At 25.2% G+C, this 20,899-nt stretch overlaps 1 protein-coding gene across 5 annotated transcripts in view; it reads left to right on the forward strand.

Annotated features, from left to right (window-relative positions):
* Positions 1 to 17,431, forward strand: part of Sec16 (Secretory 16) — a 38,663-nt gene extending 21,232 nt beyond the window's left edge. For 4 of the 5 annotated variants that reach the window (XM_065507954.1, XM_065507959.1, XM_065507953.1 and 1 more), the window contains 10 exons: positions 2,013 to 2,424; positions 2,490 to 3,244; positions 3,313 to 3,445; positions 3,506 to 3,637; positions 3,699 to 4,460; positions 8,032 to 8,442; positions 13,254 to 13,408; positions 13,474 to 13,958; positions 14,026 to 14,225; positions 17,314 to 17,431. In XM_065507954.1, coding sequence (XP_065364026.1) covers positions 2,013 to 2,424; positions 2,490 to 3,244; positions 3,313 to 3,445; positions 3,506 to 3,637; positions 3,699 to 4,460; positions 8,032 to 8,442; positions 13,254 to 13,408; positions 13,474 to 13,958; positions 14,026 to 14,225; positions 17,314 to 17,364 — 3,496 coding nt within the window. In that variant the 3' untranslated portion in view covers positions 17,365 to 17,431. The remainder of the gene's footprint in view (positions 1 to 2,012; positions 2,425 to 2,489; positions 3,245 to 3,312; positions 3,446 to 3,505; positions 3,638 to 3,698; positions 4,461 to 8,031; positions 8,443 to 13,253; positions 13,409 to 13,473; positions 13,959 to 14,025; positions 14,226 to 17,313) is intronic. The other variant, XM_065507958.1, reaches the window with a different exon arrangement.
* The last annotated feature ends 3,468 nt before the right edge of the window (positions 17,432 to 20,899 follow it).

Raw genomic sequence — 20,899 nt, forward strand, 5'->3', positions numbered from 1 at the left:
ACTGATATAGACTAATTTATTATTTTCGAATTTCAAAAAAATTCGAAAAATTCGAACATGTTACAGCACTTATTTAGGTAAAACAGCAAAATTCGAACATAATTTCGAAATATTTTTTTTTTTCGATTTTATGGTAATTTATGCTAAATTATCGTTTTAACGACAAAATAAAGTTCGAAAAAATTCCAACATAATTTCGAAATTAATTTTTTTTTACATATTACATAATATTTTGGATAATTCAAGCTTTAATATTAATTTTGTAAATAAATTTTTGATGATATTACATATTTTTAACAAAAATTTCAAAATTCAAACATAATTTCGAAAAAAAATTTTTCGAATAAAAATTTTTAATTACAATTTTGTGATAATTTAAAATAATTATCATTTTTAAAAGTAAAATTTTGAAATTTCGAAAAATTCGAACACTTATTTTGACAAAATTATTTTATTTTTCTGAATTTCGAAATAACAAGCTAAAATATATGTGTTTTTAACAAACATTTCAAAGTTCGAAAATTCGAAATCATATTTTTTAATTTAGTTAAAATTCTGTCATAATTTATTAAAAATTTTTAAGTTTCGAAAAATTCGAAAATTAATTTTTTCTGAATTTCGAAATAATTTTTTTGATAGTTTTCCACTTTTGGGCTAATAAAATTTACAAGTTCGAAGAATTTGAAATAAAATTTTTTGATTTAATTACAATTTTGTAATAATTTATGGAAAATTATCATTTAAAAATTTTGAAATTTCGAAATTTTTTTTTATGATTTTGAAAAAAAAATTTATTTTTAGAAAAATTCGAACATTTTACAGAACTTATTTAGGTAAAACAGCTAAATTCGAAAATATTTTGGTTAATTCAAGCTTAAATATTAATTTTGTAAATAAATTTTTGATATTACATGTTTTTAACAAAATTTCAAATTTCGAAATTATGTTTTTCGAATAAAAATTTTTTAATTACAATTTTGTGATAATTTATGTTAAATTATCAGTTTTAAAAGTAAAATTTTGAACTTTCGAAAAATTCAAACACTTATTTTGACAAAATTATTTTATTTTTCAGAATTTCGAAATAACAAGCTAAAATATATGTGTTTTTAACAAACATTTCAAAGTTCGAAAATTCGAATATAATTTCGAAATCATATTTTTTAATTTAGTTAAAATTCTGTGATAATTTATTAAAAATTTTTAAGTTTCGAAAATTAATTTTTCTTAATTTCGAAATATTTTTTTTTTTTTGATAGTTTTCCACTTTTGGGCTAAAATATAATTTTTTTTAACAAAATTTCCAAGTTCGAATAATTTGAAATAAAATTTTGAAATTTCAAAAAAAAATTTTTCGAAATTCTAAATTTTTTTTTTATGATTTTGAAAAATTTTTGGATTACTTTTTAAAATTTTTCACTATTGTTAAAAAAAAAATAATATTTTATTTCCAAAACATGTAATTTTATTCAAATCTGAAAATTATTGAAAAAATTTCGAATTTCTTATGCCATATTTTATGGAAAAATTTAATTAATCTTTTCTTCATATGTATTCATAGTTTTAGTGGTTGTATATTCTGTGTAAGAATTCTAAAAGACACTTTAAACTCTTTAAGAAATGTCATATTTCATTTTCTCTATCTATACGAAGCATGGTGTTAAGTCTTTGATTTATTTCAAAACTTTTTCTAACTTTATTTTCTACTATTTTCACTTTAGGCAAACCTTGAGCTCTTCTCTGCATGTCTACAGCTTACAAAAAGAGAGCATGTTTCTTTTTAGATTTTGTTTAAATTAAATTTAACTTATATTTTCAGTTTCTATAAGTTTTCATTCATATTCTTATGATTTTTTAAAGCATGTCAAATAAAAATCTTTAAAATTTTCTTTATTTATTTTCTTTAATTATAATTAAGTTTATTTTATTTGGTTTTTTAAAACTAAACTGTTTCAATTTTAATATATTTAAAAAAACATTTTACTATAATATTTATGAAATTTCCTTAATAGATCTGGAGCCTTGTCTTTGCGTGATGCAGATCCCATCATAGCCCAGGAAGCACAGCGTTTGACACCCTGTAAATTTATAACCGAACATACGGTGGTGAATTTCGCTTCGGGTATTTTGGTTACCGTTAAGCCAAAATACACACCCAATGGCAGTATCAGTAATGTGGTGAAATTGCTGAAATTCAAGCCCAATGATGAGACACGTAAATTGTTTAAATTCTTCCCGGGCCCCTTGGTCAGGGGTTTGACTCATAAGAAAACGGTTATAGAGTTTTGTCATGAACAAATACGTTTGGGTCCCATGGAAACCACCATCTATGCTAAACAATTGATTAGTAACAATGCGGAAAAGTATCGCAGTTCCTATTCGTTAATGTGGAATTTATTGATATTGTTGTTGAAACAAAATGGGGTAAGTTTGGGAAAAGAATTAGTAGAAAAAAAATTCAAATAACTTATTAAATTCTTTAATTTTAGATGGTGGTGGGCACTGATATAGCGGAATTATTGTTGAAAAATCAACAACAATATCCTTATCAAACTCCTAATTCTACAAACAACAATTCTATGAAATCTAAATCAGGCTCTGCCTCGCCTGAGCAGGAATTGGATTTAAATAAAGATTTAGAATTGGATGCTGTTGCAAAAGCCGAGAATCTGGAGCAGGAATCTTTAGCGGAAATTAAGGATTTAGAACTAGAGCAGGAAGATACGGCTGAAGACAATTCTTTGGCCAAATCCACTACCAACTCTGTTTCTTTAACAGAAGATGAAATAACTGAGAAATTTAGAAACTATTTGCTGTATGGCAATGTTAATGAGGCCTTAGAATGGGCTACCGATAATAATTTATGGGGCCATGCTTTATTTTTGGCCTCCAAACTAGATCGTCGTTCTCATGCCAATGTCATGATGAAATTTGCCAATAAATTGTCTTTGAATGATCCTCTGCAGACTTTGTATCAATTGATGAGTGGCCGCACACCCTCAAGTGTTACCTGTGTGCAGGATGAAAAATGGGGCGACTGGCGTCCTCATTTGTCCATGATTTTGTCGAATACTTCACAAAAACCAGAATTAGATCGTAAAGCTATTACCACGTTAGGGGACTCTCTATTCAATCGTGGTGATTTGTATGCGGCTCATTTTTGTTATCTAATGGCTCAAGTGGGTTTCGGACGTTATCAGGAAACAGCTACACAGGAATCCTCGCTGCAGCAGCATTTGCCTAGGTGAGTTTGGTTATTAATTTTCTGGTTAAAAAAAGACATATACTTATTTGGTTTGTTTTACTTTTCAGATTGGTTTTATTAGGCTCTTCACACTACAAACAGTTCCAAGATTTTGGCCATAATGAGGCCATTATTATGACTGAGATATATGAATATGCTTGCTCCCTAAATGATGATAAATTTTCCATAGTGGAATTCCAGGTAAATTTAAAATATTTTTGTTAAGTTTCCAAATTCCTTAAGGTTTATTTTTTATTAAAGCCTTATAAATTCCTGTTGGCTACTCGTTTGTTGGACTATGGCTTCCATTTGAAAAGCTTAATGTATTTGGAGCAAATTGCTGTGCACATTGCCAGAGATCCCAGTAAATATGAAAGCAGTTTTATTAATAAGGTAAGTTGGATATGAATAAATGATTGAATTTTTATATTTTAATTTTTTTTTCCTTTGCCAGGTCTATGACATGGCTGATCGTTTAAAATACTACGATCCTGTGCTGGAGAAAACCATCGATGACCAGCAGCCCGGCTCTGATGACAATAATGGTTTGAATTTAACACCCCAACAAATGGAGGAACAAAAATGGTTACAAAATCTTAGGCAATTGGCTCAACAATATAAAAATGATTACAATAATATGGCCCAGGCAATAGCACCTGCAGTATTGCAGGAAGCACCACAACAACAGCCTTCCAATCAAGATGCCACTTATTACAATCAACAGCAACAACAAATAGATCAACAATTTATGGAAATCAATAAACAATTTAGTGAATTAAATTTACAATATCAACAAACAGCCACGGGGACAACAGCTGAACAACCCCAACCACAACAACAGCCCATGTTTTATAATCCCGAACAGCAAACACAATTGGGGGAGCAGCCAGCATTAGATAGCTATCAGCAGCAAACTGCAGTGCAACCAGAAATAACAAAACAAAATGCTAATGATTTGTCACAGCAACAGGATGTTACAGCATTGGGTGAACCACCAATACAGGAATCGTATCAGCCACAAACACAATATATGCAACCAACTGAGGTAGCACAGCAGCAGCCAGCAGGTTATGCTAATAATTATTATGATCCTGTTCAGTATAATACAGTAGATGCAGGGGTTAATAATTTAGATGGGCAACAGGCAAATGCTTATGATTATTGGGGCCAACAGCAGCAACAACAGCCAACACATATGGCTCATACAACAGAAGAGGTAAGAAAGGAAATTTACTTTTGTTTTGTTTTATTTTTTTTATACCCTTCACCACATTGTTTATTTGAGAGCCCACAATGAATTTGATCGTCTGCCCTCAAATAACTTAAACACATGATTCATTTATCAATATATCCGCTATGGACCTGGTTGGGTTACTATTTAAAATGGAGAAAATCGGTCCACAAATGGCTGAGATATAAGGAAAAAACCAGGGCAACCTCGATTTTTTTTTAAATCTATTTTTGATCTACATATTTTTGGATTACTAAGTCATTTATATAGAAAATATGGATATCTAATGTTAGATATTTCAAAGACCTTTGCAACGGCATAGGTAAGGCTATAGTAAGTCGGTCCTAAATGGGTCAAAATCAGGAAAAATCTTTTTTAACCCGAATGTCCGTGTTTCCGTCTGTATGTTGAAATCAACTTTCCGTAGCCCCCAAATAACTTACACACATGATTCATTTATCAATATATCCGCTATAGACCCGGTTGGGTTACTATTTAAAATGGAGAAAATCGGTCCACAAATGGCTGAGATATAAGGAAAAAACCAGGGCAACCTCGATTTTTTTAATCTATTTTTGAACTACATATTTTTGGATTACTAAGTCATTTATATAGACAATATGGATATCTAATGTTAGATATTTCAAAGACCTTTGCAACGGCATAGGTAAGGCCGTAGTAAGTCGGACCTACAATGGGTCAAAATTTCTACTGTTTTACCCTGTATTCCTGCTATTATCAATTTTAACTACTGTGTTCCTGCCGAATTCCATTATTGACTACTCTGATGTCATTTATTATTTATGAATTACTACATCCCATAATTTCCTGTGTTCCTGCCGATGACCTTGAATCCTGTGTTCCTGTCGATGTTCATTAGTTACAAATGTATTCCATAAATTCCTGTGTTCCTGCCGATGACCTTGGTCCTGTGTTACCGTTGATATCCATTAATAACAAATTTATTCCACAAGTTCCTGTGCTCCTGTCGATGTCCATTATTAACAACTGAATTCCATTTTTGTATTTATTTTGTTCCTGTTTTCTTGTGATGCCACACTTTTCCATAATTACTACGTTCCTGCTAATGTCATATGTTATCAATCACCTGTTTCCTGTCGGTCCAGTTAATCCCATAAAAAGCCTATTTGTTAATTTATGTCAATTAGTTCCTGTATTCCTGCTGATACCAAATTATTAATTTATGATCGTTTTGCGGTCAATTAGTTCCTGTATTCCTGCTGATACCTAATTTTTAATTTATGATTATTTTGCTGTTTTCTTAGTTTAATTTTTATTATTTTTTTATTTTTATTATTTTAATCTTCTATATTTTTATTATTTTAATCCTCTATACTATAAATTCTTCTAATTTATATGTATTTTTATACTTTCATCTTTCCTTATTATTTTATTTTTATATATGTATTTTATGTCGTTATATTATTACTCTTTAATCAACGATTTAAATTTTCAATTATTCTATGTTAGTAACTAATGTTATTATTATTATTATTATTCTTATCATTATTAATATCAATTAGTATAAGTCTCATTATATTTATTAAAATTATTATTATTATTGTTAGTATTGTACTATGTATATCAATTTTCCCAGCTGATGTATATTTACTGTAGCTGTGTAAATAAATAAAAAAAAAAAAAAAAAAAAAAAAAAAAAAAAAATCGGGAAAATTTATTTTTTTACCCGAATTTTTTTTAGCAAAAAAATTTGTTTGTCATAAATTCTTTTTTCAATTTTATTCACTAATAAACTTCAAAAAAAATTGTTTAAAAAATTTTTGTCATAAATTCTTTTTCCAAAATTTTTTTTTTTAAAATTAAAAAAAAAATTTTAAAAAATTTGGAAAAAACTTTTAAAAAAAATTAAAAAACAAAAAAAAAAATTGGTTATTTATTCACTAATAAACTTAAAAAAAAAATTTTTGAAAAATTTTTTCTTTTTAAAATTTTGGTTATAAAATTTTATTCACTAATAAACTTCAAAAAAAATAGTTTAAAAAATTTTTTGTCATAAATTCTTTTTCCAAAATTTTTTTTTTTAAAAATTAAAAAAATTGGAAAAAACTTTTTAAAAAAATTAAAAAACAAAAAAAATGTTGGTTATTCACTAATAAACTTTAAAAACAATTTTTTAAAAAATTTATTGTGTTAAATTCTTTTTCCAAAATTTTTTTTTTTTAAATTAAAAAAAAAATTTGGAAAAAAATTAAAAAAACAAAAAAAAAATTTTGGTTATAAAATTTTATTCACTAATAAATTTTCCAAAAAATTGTTTAAAAAATTTTTTGTCATAAATTCTTTTTTCAAATTTTTTTTTTTAAAAAATTAAAAAAAAAAATTTTGAAAAATTAAAAAACAAAAAAAATTTTGGTTATAAAATTTTATTCACTAATAAATTTAAAAAAAAAATGTTTAAAAAATTCCAAAAATTTTTTTTTTTAAATTTAAAATTAAATTTAGAATAAATTTACTAAAATTTGTTTTTTTTATTTTAATTTTGAAATGAATATTAAAAACAAACCTACAATGGGTCAAAATCGGGAAAAATATTTTTGAAGTCGAATTTTTTTCAACCAAAAATTATTTTACATAATAAATTTAAAAAAAAAAAAATATTTTTTTATAAAACTAAAAAAAAAGAATTTTAAAAAATTTGGAAAAAACTTTTGAAAAAAATTAAAAAACAAAAAAAAAATTTGGTAATAAATTTCAAAAAAATGATTAAAAAAAAATTCCCAAAAATTTTTTAAATTTAGAAAAAAAATTCACTAAAATTTTTTTTTTATTTTATTTTAATTTTGAAATGAATATTAAAAACAAACCTACAATGGGTCAAAATCGGGAAAAATATTTTTTAAGTCGAATTTTTTACACCCAAAAAATTTTTTACATAATAAATTAAAAAAAAAATATTTTTTTATAAAACTAAAAAAAAAGAATTTTAAAAAATTTGGAAAAAACTTTTGAAAAAAATTAAAAAACAAAAAAAAAATTTGGTTATAAATTTCAAAAAAATTCCAAAATTTTTTTTTTTAAATTTAGAAAAAAATTCATTAAATTTTTTTTTTTTATTTTGAAATGAATATTAAAAACAAACCTACAATGGGTCAAAATCGGGAAAAATATTTTTTAAGTCGAATTTTTTTCACAAAAAAATAAAAAAAAAAATTTTAAAATACAATTTGGTGAAGGGTATATAAGATTCGGCCTAGCCGAATATAATTCTCTTACTTGTTTTTTATTATTTCTTTTTCCTTTATATTTTTATTTGATATTATTTTGTGGTAATTTGTCTCTAAAAACAAAACAATTTAGGCTGATTACTCTACCAAGAATTTTAGAGATTTATTTATATGGCTTTTGTTACAAAAATAATTGAAATTTTTTATTTGATTTTTTTTATTATTTTTCTAAATTTCCTTTTTAATTTTTTGTGTTATTTTGTGGTTGATCATACTTTTGACAATAATTTTACAACTAATTTTTCTAAAAAATTTTGTACATGCTTTCATTTGGATTGTTTTATTATTAGCCTGAGCCAAGTGCCAGTAACTCAAAAGACCTGTTAATGTTGAAGAAATCGAATAAACAAACGACAACATTAAAGGCCAATACAAATAATACCACAACTACTACTACTACTGCTTTAATGGCTGCTGGAGCTAAAGCTACCTCCTTAGCCTTGCATAGTAAAAAATCCCCACAGAAAACGAAAACCAACATTTCCTCCTACACCAACACCAACAATAATACTAAACTCTCAGCAGTGGATAAATTAAAACCTACTACGACTTCTAGTCCACCAACGAAATCATCAATAACTGCTAAGAAATCCTTAGATTTAGTACAAATCCCGACAGCATTTAATAAACTAGCTAATAATTCAGAACACTTGGTCTCCAATAATCCCTCTGCTCCTCCAACACCATTTTCTATAAATAATGTAAGTAATTCAAACAGCCCACAACAACAGCCACAACAAGCAGCTTTTAATAACGCCAGCCCTAATGCCATTAAAGCTAAAAGTATTAATTTATTAAGGCCCCCTAAACTAAATAAAACAACTGCTTGCAATACTATATTAAAAACTACAGCTACAGTAAATACAACAGCCTCTCTGGCCTCAAATCCTACAAATAGTCATAATCTAAATGATTTGTCTTGCTCTCAAACCCAAATCAAAAAAGTTAACTTTATTATACCGGCTGAAAAGGGAAAAATTATTGAAAATTTAGATCTTAATGAGAATTCATCTGGCTCCACAGATGATAATAATGAGCTGCATAAAGCTAAAATTCAAGAAAAATCTTTAAAGCAGATAAAATCACATAAACAAAAATCTGCAGATGACTCTAATCCAAAAAATATTGTAATAAAATATCAAAAACAACAGCAAACACATCAAGCCAGTACATCAAATCACAGTTTCGGCCACAATATTTATAAACAAAATAAAGAAATGCAGCATTTGCAACAGGGTTTTGTAAATAAAAATATTGTTTACAATGGCACTTTTCCCATTGATATGCCTTTGCAACGTTTCAATAATTATGATCCTGAGGCCAATTGTGGCAGTCAAGATTATATGGACTATGAGGTCTATGAATCCTCCTCTAATGGCGAGGAAGATGATGATGACGAAGAGGACGAAGAAGAAGGTGACTCTGATTATGATGAGCAAGAAATTGATGATGATACTAATTTTCTATTAAACCAAGACTTGGAACAATCTCAAACACAGCGTCCTAAATCTTTAAACTCCTCATACGGCCTAATAAAAGCCCAAACAAAAACTAAATTTTTCAAATCCAATGCACCACAAAAACCTCCCCAGGTTTGGTCTATGCAAGAACTAATCAATGATCCCTCTATACCCTTAAACTATAAGAAAATGTGCAATGAGGTAGAACAATCATTGCAACAATTCGAACAGTTTATTGATGCCAAAGCCAATCATGATGAAAAGGGCTTTAAATTAACAAAACCACCGGTTTTACGCACGTTTAATATAGATGATCCTATTATAGATTTAAAGAAAAATATTTAAAAACCCCCCCAAAATTTATGTTTTTAATTTAAGTATAAATAATTAAAACTAAATAAACTTATTCTACTAATGAAGATAAAAGAAAAATTTATTGCATATTGAAAAAAACAAAACACAATTTCAGAGTTAGTAAACACCTGCACTTGGTTTAATTTAATATTATTTAAATTTCTCTTAATTTGTTATAATTATTTTTGGTATTGTTGTGTCAATTAATTTCATCAGTGTTGTTGTTTTTTGTTTGTTGTGATAAATGTTTAACAAAATAATTGAAACACGAAACAGCTGTTAACACTCAACAAAAACACAAACATCGTAAACACAAAGTAAAACTTATTAACCCAGAAGTGAAAGCTGTTTTAATAAACATTTGTTTTAAGCTATACAATTTTCAGGGTTTATATACAATAATTTTTTAAGTTTGAAATTTGGTTTCTTGAATTTTTTCCCAAATTTTGCAGAAATTAGAAATAAATATAATTTTTAAATCAAATTCCATAATTTTTAAGTCAAAATTTTATCTTCGAAAAATTCGAACTTAAATTCGAAAATAGTTTTCAGCTCCATTTACTAAGAAAATATGATTTTTATATTAAAATCTACTTTTTAAACAAAAATTTATAATTTTTTAAGCCAAAATTTTAACTTCGAAAAATTCGAACTTAATTTCGAATATTGATTTCTGCCACGTTTACTAAGAAATTATGATTTTTATATCAAAATCAACTTTTTAAACATAAAATTGTAATTTATAAGTCATAATTTTAACTTCGAAAAATTCGAACTTAAATTCGAATATTGATTTCGGCCACATTTGCTAAGAAATTATGATTTTTATAACAAAATCAACTTTTTAAACATAAAATTGTAATTTTTTAAGACAAAATTTTAACTTCGAAAAATTCGAACTTAATTTCGAAAATCGCTTTCATCACTATTTGCTAAGAAAACATCGTTGCTAAATCATAACCGACTTTTTCCACAAAAATTCATAAGATTTAAGCAAGAATTTTAACTTCGAAAAATTCGAACTTAAATTCGAATATTGATTTCGGCCACATTTGCTAAGAAATTATGATTTTTATATTAAAATCTACTTTTTAAACAAAAAATCTAAATTTGTTAAGCCAAAATTTTAACTTCGAAAAATTCGAACTTAAATTCGAAAATCGCTTTCATCACTATTTGCTAAGAAAACATCGTTGTTAAGTCATAACCAACTTTTTCCACAAAAATTCATAAGATTTAAGCAAGTATTTTAACTTCGAAAAATTCGAACTTAAATTCGAATATTGATTTCTGCCACATTGGCTAAGAAATTATGATTTTTATATTAAAATCTACTTTTTAAACAAAAAGTCGTAATTTTTTAAGCCAAAATTTTAACTTCGAAAAATTCGAACTTAAATTCGAATATTGATTTCTGCCACATTTGCTAAGAAACTATGATTTTTATATCAAAATCAACTTTTTAAACATAAAATTGTAATTTATAAGCCAAAATTTTAACTTCGAAAAATTCGAACTTAAATTCGAAAATCACTTCCATCACTATTTGCTAAGAAAACATCGTTGTTAAATCATAACCGACTTTTTCAACAAAAATTCATAAGATTTAAGCAAGAATTTTAACTTCGAAACATTCGAACTTAAATTCGAACGTCGCTTTCGTTCCCATTTTCTAAGAAAACATAGTTTTTATATCAAAATCAACTTTTTAAACATAAAATTGTAGTTTATAAGCCAAAATTTTAACTTCGAAAAATTCGAACTTAAATTCGAAAATCATTTTCATCACTATTTGCTAAGAAAACATCGTTGTTAAGTCATAACCAACTTTTTCCACAAAAATTCATAAGATTTAAGCAAGAATTTTAACTTCGAAACATTCGAACTTAAATTCGAACGTTGCTTTCGTTCCCATTTTCTAACTTAAATTCGAAAATCGCTTTCATCACTATTTGCTAAGAAAACATCGTTATTAAATCATATCCGACTTTTTCAACAAAAATTCATAAGATTTAAGTAAGAATTTTAACTACGAAACATTCGAACTTAAATTCGAAAGTCGCTTACGTTCCCATTTTCTAAGAAAACATAGTTTTCATATCACAGTCGACTTTTTTAAACAAAAAACCGTAATTTTTAAGCCAAAATTTTAACTTCGAAAAATTCGAACTTAAATTCGAATATTGATTTCGGCCACATTTGCTAAGAAATTATGATTTTTATATCAAAATCGACCTTTTAAACAAAAAACCGTAATTTTTAAGCCAAAATTTTAACTTCGAAAAAATCGAACTTTAATTCGAAAATTGCTTTCATCTCCATTTGCTAAGAAAATATGATTTTTATATCAAAATCGACCTTTAAACAATGGAACCGAAATTTTTAAGCCAAAAATTTAACTTCGAAAAATTCGAACTTAAATTCGAAAATGGTTTTCATCACCATTTGCTAAGAACATGCAATTTTTATATCATAATTGATTTTTCAACAAAAATCTGTAATTTTTTAGCAGAAATTTAAATTTCGAAAAATTCGAACTTAAATTCGAATATTGTTTTCATCCACAATTGATAAGAAATTAAGATTTTTATATCAAAATCGACCTTTTAAACAATGGAACCGAAATTTTTAAGCCAAAATTTTAACTTCGAAAAATTCGAACTTAAATTCGAAAATGGTTTTCATCACCAAGTGCTAAGAACATGCAATTTTTATATCATAATCGATTTTTTCAACAAAAATCTGTAATTTTTTAGCAGAAATTTTAATTTCGAAAATTCGAACTTAAATTCGAAAATTGTTTTCATCCCCAATTGATAACAAATTAAGATTTTTATATCATAATCGATTTTTTCAACAAAAATCTGTAATTTTTTAGCAGAAATTTTAATTTCGAAAAATTCGAACTTTTATTCGAAAATTGTTTTCATCCCCATTTGCTAAGAACATACAATTTTTATATCATAATCGATTTATTCCAAAAAAATCTGTAATTTTTTAGCAGAAATTTTAATTTCGAAAAATTCGAACTTAAATTCGAAAATTGTTTTCATCACCATTAGCTAAGAACGTGCAATTTTTATATCATAATGGATTTTTTCAACAAAAATCTGTAATTTTTATCAGAAATTTTAATTTCGAAAAATTCGAACTTAAATTCGAAAATTGATTTTCACCAATTTTTAAAGGAAATTTGAACAAAAATGTATATTTTTATGTAGTTAACGCTATATTAAAGATATTCTTAAGTTTTTATATAAAATTTTGAACTTTGAAAAATTCGAACATAATTTCGAATGTGAGAAAGGTAGGGAATCTTTATAAAAGATAACATTTGCACAATATTTTAATAAAACAAATGTAATATTGGTAATTTTTTTCTATTTCCAACTTAATATCGTAAAGACTTTTATGATTTTAATCTTTGAATTCTTCTAGGGGTTTTATTAAACTTTTAGGTTTATTACATTACAAATATAAGTACATAAGCTAAAAATATTACAAATAATTTCTAGTTTAGTTCATAAGTTATTGCTAAAATTAAGGCTCAAGCTTTTCTTAAAACTTATTCTCCCAATTTTCTGGCAAATCAAATGTATTTTCTTTATGCAAAAGCTGTATAAAAATTTTTTCGTTTATAATTTTGTTACTAAAATCAATACAAAACCTAAAAAACAACTTCCTTGTCAACAATTTAGAATGCACGACCAACGATATCGATGCCGAAATCGAAAACTTACGATACGGAAGAAGACAACAAACTGCAACAAGCAGGCAATGAGGCCAACAAAAAACAACAGCAGCAGCAACAACAAAAGGGTGCTAAAAAGGAAGACAGAGACCTCAATAAAAGGTGAGTTTAACAAAGTGATATATAATTAAAACTTTGAGTTATCTTGTTATTCATTTGATAATTAGCCTACAACAATCAAATCAAAATTCTGGCTGGTTTGGTGGCATATGGAATAAATTTACTCTGAAACCTAAAAATCAAATGATTTTACCGGATGATAAAAATCCCTCAATTGTTTGGGATCCTGAGAAAAAGAAATGGGTTAATACCGATGGCGAGGAAGATCCCCAAGAAGCTTTAAAGCCTCCACCCAAAATGAGTGATTTAATGCCACAATCAATGCAGCAGCAACCACCACAAATGCCACCTCAGCAGCAGCAACCACAACAACAACAGCCTCAAATACCTTTTATGGATCCCCAACAAATGCAGCAGCAACAGCAGCCACAATTACAACAATATGTGCCTAACACAATACCCAATCCAGCGCCATCACCAAATCCCTTGCAGCAGCAACCACAAATCCAAACCCCTAGCCAACCTCAGGCTCCGGGTCCAGCCAAAACGCCAACGCTGCAGTCCAACATGTTTAAAATGCAAAGAAATCGAAGTGTGTTTTAAAATGAATATAAAAAAAATTGTTTTTATTAATTTATTTTAAATTGTTTTGTTTACAGCTTTGAAAAACGCCTATGTTGATGTTTTCAATCCTTCTGGTGCTCCCGTGAATAAGGCTGCTGAAAATATTTTAGCACCTGCCTTACCTCCCGCCGCAGTGCCCCAAGGTGGCTTCTTTATACCGGGTGCACAGCCAGGAGCTGGTGCCAGCAGTCAGGAACAACAGTATCAGCAGCAGCAACAACCCCAACAACAAGATGTAAGCTAAAATTAAAAAATAACAGTTTTCAATTCTTCTATCGCACTTAGACTTGATGATTGAATTTGATAAACAGATTTTAATAATAATAGTTGTAGTGATAATAGTTGTAGTGATTCCAAACATGTTTTCATATTTCTATTATCGATTTTAATTTAAAAGAAATTAGTGTTCTTGGGTTCGTAGTTTTTGAAAAGTTGAAATTTTTGTTTTGTGATTATATTTTTTTTTTAACTTAAGCTTGATGTTAATATTTGATAGACTGATTTTAATAATATTTTTTGTGGTGATTTGAAAACAGTTTTTGGATTTTTATTATCGCCTCTCGATTTCAAAATATTTGAGTTTTAGATTTAATGGTTTTTGAAAAACTACAATTTTTGTTTTAGGTTATTTACATGGTTTTTGATTGGATAATTAAATTTGATCAACTGATTTGAATAATATTAGTTGTGGTGATTTCAAAAATGTTTTCAGATTTTAATTATCGCCTTTAGTTTTCAAAATATTTGAGATTTAGATTTAGTCGTAATTTGAAAAACTACAATTTTTGTTTTAGGTTATTTACATGGTTTTTGATTGGATAATTAAATTTGATCAACTGATTTGAATAATATTAGTTGTGATGATTTCAAAAATATTTTCAGATTTTTATTATCGCCTTTAGTTTTCAAAAAATCTAAAATTTTTGTTTTGATAATTTTTGATTGGATAATTAAGTTTGATCAACTGATTTGAATAATATTAGTTGTGATGATTTCAAAAATGTTTCCAGATTTTTATTATCGCCTTTAGTTTTCAAAAAATCTAAAATTTTTGTTTTAGTGTTAAATTTTTTACCTTTAAACTGATGAAATCATTTGTGTAGTAGATTGTAATATAAATAGCTTTGGTGATTCCGAATTTGTTTTTGAATTTCTATTATCGCCTTTAGTTTCCAAAATATAACGAATTTTGGTTGCAATGTTTCAAAAATTTATAATTTTTTTTGTTTTAGTATTAAATTGTTTACCTTGGACCTGATGATTTCATTTGTTGACTTGATTTTATAGGAAATAATTGTGATGATTTCAAATTTGTTTTTGGATTTTTATTATCGCCTTTAGTTTCCAAAATATAATGAATTTTGGTTGCAAAGGTTAAAAAAAAATCCAAAATTTTTTGTTCTCAGCAACAAATTTTTTAACTTTGACCTGATGATTTCATTTGTTGGCTTGATTTTATAGGAAATAGTTGTGATGATTTCAAATTTGTTTTTGGATTTTTATTATCGCCTTTAGTTTCCAAAATATAATGAATTTTGGATGTAGGGTTTAAAAAAAAATCAAAAAATTTTGTTTTGTTGTCAAATTTTTTAACTTTGAGATGATGATTTCATTTGTTGGCTTGATTTTATAGGAAATAGTTGTGATGATTTCAAATTTGTTTTTGGATTTTTATTATCGCCTTTAGTTTTCAAAATATAATGAATTTTGATTGAAAGTTTTAAAAAGGATCACTAATTTTTGCTTTGTTGATAATATTTTTTTTGTTTAAAATTTTTTGTTTCATCAACAAATTCTTTAACTTTGACCTGATGATTTCATTTGTTGACTTGATTTTATAGGAAATAATTGTGATGATTTCAAATTTGTTTTTGGATTTTTATTATCGCCTTTAGTTTCCAAAATATAACGAATTTGGTTGTAGGTTTTTAAAAAAAAAATCCACAAATTTTGTTTTGTTGTCAAATTTTTTAACTTTGAGATGATGATTTCATTTGTTGGCTTGATTTTATAGGAAATAGTTGTGATGATTTCAAATTTGTTTTTGGATTTTTATTATCGCCTTTAGTTTCCAAAATATAATGAATTTTGGTTGTAGGTTTTAATAAAAAAATTAAAAAAATTTGTTTTATTGTCAAATTTTTAACCTTTGACCTGATGATTGCACTGGATGACTTGATTTTATAGGAAATATCTGTGTTATTTTGAATTTGTTGTTGGATTTCTATTATCGTCTTTACTTTCTAAAATATAACGAATTTTGATTGCAAAGGTTAAAAAAAAAATCCAAAATTTTTTGTTTCAGCAACAAATTTTTTAACTTTGACCTGATGATTTCATTTGTTGACTTGATTTTATAGGAAATAGTTGTGATGATTTCAAATTTGTTTTTGGATTTTTATTATCGCCTTTAGTTTCCAAAATATAATGAATTTTGGTTGTAGGTTTTAATAAAAAAATTAAAAATTTTTTTTTGTTGTCAAATTTTTAACCTTTGACCTGGTGATTGCATTGGATGACTTGATTTTATTGGAAATAGTTGTGGTGATTTTGAATTTGTTGTTGGATTTCTATTATCGGCTTTACTTTCTAAAATATAACAACTTTTGTTTGCAAAGTTTGAAAAAAAATCTAAAATTTTTTGTTTCATCAACAAATTCTTTAACTTTGACCTGATGATTTCATTTGTTGACTTGATTTTATAGGAAATAATTGTGGTCATTTCGAATTTCTTGTTAGATTTTTATTATCGCCTTTACTTTCTAAAATATAACAACTTTTGTTTGCAAAGGTTAAAAAAAAATTCAAAATTTTTTTGTTTCAGCAGCAAATTTTTTACCTTTGACCTGATGATTTCATTTGTTGGCTTGATTTTATAGGAAAAAATTGTGATGATTTCAATTTTGTTTTTGGATTTTTATTATCGCCTTTACTCTTTAAAATATTGCTAATTTTGGTTGTAAAGTTTCAAAAAAAAATAAAAAATGTTTGGTTTAGTGAAAATTTTTTAGCTTTGACCTTATGATTTAATTTGTTGACTAGATTTTAATAGAAATAATTGTTGTGATTCCGAATTTGTTGTTGGATTTCTTTTATCGCCTTTAGTTTCCAAAATATAATGAATTTTGGTTGTAGGGTTTCAAAAAAATCTAAAATTTTTAAACTTTTTACAACAGATTTTGGATTGCTAATATCGCTACTAGTTTTCAAGTTAGGCAAGTTTTTGGGTTAGGTTTTCAAAAAAGTCTAGCTTTTTATATTCATGTTTCTTAGTTTTCAAATTATAAAAATTTATAATAAAAATATTTTTTTTTTCCTTGCAGACACCTCAATTCTACAATCCTAATCAATTTACCAGCGGTACTGGTTATTAAAATGTTTAATGTGGCAAATGAAATTAAATTAATTTCATTCTTTATACATTTTGTTAAAAAAAAGAAACTTTAAACAAAAAGAAATGTATGTGCAAATGCTTAAAGTATGGAGGATGATAAAATGTTTATAGTTTAAATTTATTTAATGCAAACAATAAGATAAAACAAAACAAATATAAACAATTTTTAGCAAATTTATAGAAATGTTATTTCCCCAACAAAATAAATTGAAAATAACGAAATATAAACAAGAAACTAAACGAATGTTAAAGTACGATCATAAGTTTAGATAAAAAATAACGAAAACAAATACTAACTACAACTTCTACTTTAACTCTAATAACTAATTTTCAATTAACCTATATAAAAAATCATATTTTTATGTATAAAAAAAAAATTGTAAAATTTGTTTTATATTTTGTTTTGATTTAAGAATTATTTCATCAACTTTTGCAATTTCTTTTCTTTTTAATATTTAGTTATTATAATATAATTATTATTATACATTATTATTTAATAATACTTATCAATATTATACAAGTATGTAACATATAATTATGTGTGTGAGTGTTTCTTTATTATTTGTTAAATAGTTTATTATATAAAAAAAACATACCTTTATGAAATATATTTTTTAAAGACATCAAGTTATAGATACAAACACTAACAAAAAATCCTTTAAAAAAACCCAAAAAGAATTCTTTTTATTTGGAATATTTATACGAAATTCGTAAGAAATCTTTTAAGATTTTCAAAATCTTGTTGAAATTTATTAAATTTTAAATGTTGTAACAAAATCTTTGGGAAATTTTCTTTTGTATAAAGGAAAACTATTTGCATGTGGGTTTTGTTGTTAAGTGCTTTTATGCTTTTTATATACATATATACTTTATTATTTGCTTTTTTTATATAATTATACATATTTGTTTTATTTGTAATATTTTTTATTTTGTATAAATGTTAATATATATATTTTAATTTTAACTTTTATAATTTTTTTTGTTTAATAATTTTGGCTTTTTTCTAAAAGATTCAAGCAAAAAATATATTCTAATGCTTTGTGATTTTATGCAGATTTTGTTTAAATGCTATTCATCACTTTTTAGAGTAAACATTAGGGTATTTTTAAACTTTCCTAAGCAACTAATTTATTAGAAAATTAAAAATGTTATTTGTTTTACTCTATCTTTTCTAGTAAAGAAAATATCACCATTTCTTAGTCATTGTATTTGAAAAAAGTTTTATTTAATATCCAGCTTACAATTTTGTACTTTGACTTGCTATTTAAATTTGATTTTCTGTTTTTATTACCTTCAATTGTTGTGATTTTATAAAAGTATTTGGATTTTTATTATCATGTCTAGTTTTTAAAATACACTTGTTTTTGAAATTGTTAAAATAAGAAATTTTTAATTTATTTTTTTAACTATGACTTGATAATTTAATTTGATTACTTGATTTTAATGTAACATATTGAGGAGATTTCAAATATGGAATTGAAATTATTCTATCGCTTCTAGTTCCTAATTTTTTTATATTTCAAGCTGAAATTTTCCAAACTTTGACTCGATAATAGAAATTGATTTCCGGTTTTTATAAGCTTCACTAGTAGTGGTTTAAAATATGTCATTAGATTTTTATTATCGCTTCTAGTTTTTTAAATATACCCGTTTTTGAAATCATTGGTATAAGAAAGTTACTTGTTTTAAAGTTATATTTTGTTTAACTATGACTTGATAATTTAATTTGATTACTTGATTTTAATGTAACATATTGAGGAGATTTCAAATATGGAATTGAAATTTTTCTATCGCTTTTAGTTCCTAATTTTTTTTCATGAATTTGAAAATTTTTTTTTTTATATTTCAAGTTGAAATTTTCCAAACTTTGACTCGATAATAGAAATTGATTTGCTGTTTTTTTAATGTAACATATTGAGGAGATTTCAAATATGGAATTGAAATTTTTCTATCGCTTTTAGTTCCTAATTTTTTTTTCATGAATTTGAAAAAAAAAAATTTTATATTTCAAGTTGAAATTTTTCAAACTTTGACTCGATAATAGAAATTGATTTGCTGTTTTTATAAATATCTGTAGTAGTGGTTTTAAATATGTCATTAGTTTTTTATTATCGCTTTTAGTTTTTGAAATCATTGGTATAAGAAAGTTACTTCTTTTAAAGTTATATTTTTTTTAACCAAGACTTGATAATTTAATTTGATTACTTGATTTTAATATAATCAGCTGTGTTTAATTCGAAAATATCGTTGAAAATCTTCTAGAGCTTTTTTTTAAAAAAAAAAAATTGTGAATTTTTGTTCATGACTTTTGAAAGGTTATATTTTCAAAACTTTGACTGGATAATTGAATTTGATTTACAGTTTTTATTAATATTAGTAGTAATGGTTTTAAATATGTCATTAGATTTTTATTATCGTGTCTAGTTTTTGAAATATCCATGTTTTTACTTTTAGTACTTTTAGATGAATGAAATTAATTTTTTCTAAATTTAATAAGATAATTTAATTTGATTACATTTTTGTAATTTAAAAAATAGTGAGGATTTTAAAAGTGTTATTGAACATCTGCTAACGCCTTTAGTTCCTAAAATTTAAGTGATTTTTGGTTGATGAATTTTTATAATGACCTTTTTTTCCAACAATATCATATTTTCAAAACTTTGACTTCATAATTGAATTTGATTTACAATTTTTATTAATATCACTAGTAGTGGTTTTAAATATGTCATTAGATTTTTATTATCGTGTCTAGTTTTTAAAATATTCTCATTTTTGGTTTTAGTATTTGTAGAAAATACAACTTTTGTTTCAAAGTCATATATTTTTTATAAATTTGACTTGATAATTTAATTTGATTAACTGATTTTAATTTAATCAATTGTAATTTATTCAAAAGAGTTATTGGAATTTTTCTATCGCCTTTAGTTTCTAAAATTTTAGTGATTTTTGGTTGATGAATTTAGATATGTTACTTTTTTTTCATTCAAAATTTTTGTCTTGATAATTCAATTTGATTCTGAATTTTTATAATCAACAATAGTAGTGGTTTTAAATATATTATTAGATTTCAATTATCGTATCTAGTTTTTAAAATATTCGCTTTTTTGGGTTGTGTACTTTCAAAATTTATTACTTTTCATTTCAAAGTCATAATTTTTTAAACTTTGTTTTGACAATTTAATTTGATTTTTTGTTTGTAATTAAGAAAATAAAAGTGATTTTAAAAACATCATTGTAATTCTTCTATCGCCTTTAAATCATAAAATTTTAGGAAGTTTTTTTGGGTTCATGGTTTAATATTTTTTGATTCATATTGAAATTTTTTATTTTTTACTTGATGATTGAATTTGTTTTACAGTTTTTAATACTATTATTTGTGAAGATTCCGAAAATGTTTTTAGATTTTTATTATCGTCTCTAGTTTCTAAAATATTAGGAGTTTTTCGGTTCATGGTTTAAAAAAAAAATTAATATTTTCTGATTCATATTGAAATTTTTAATTTTTGTGTTGATGA

The sequence above is a fragment of the Calliphora vicina genome, chromosome 4 (genome assembly GCF_958450345.1).
Source record: "Calliphora vicina chromosome 4, idCalVici1.1, whole genome shotgun sequence".
Lineage (NCBI taxonomy): Eukaryota > Metazoa > Arthropoda > Insecta > Diptera > Calliphoridae > Calliphora > Calliphora vicina.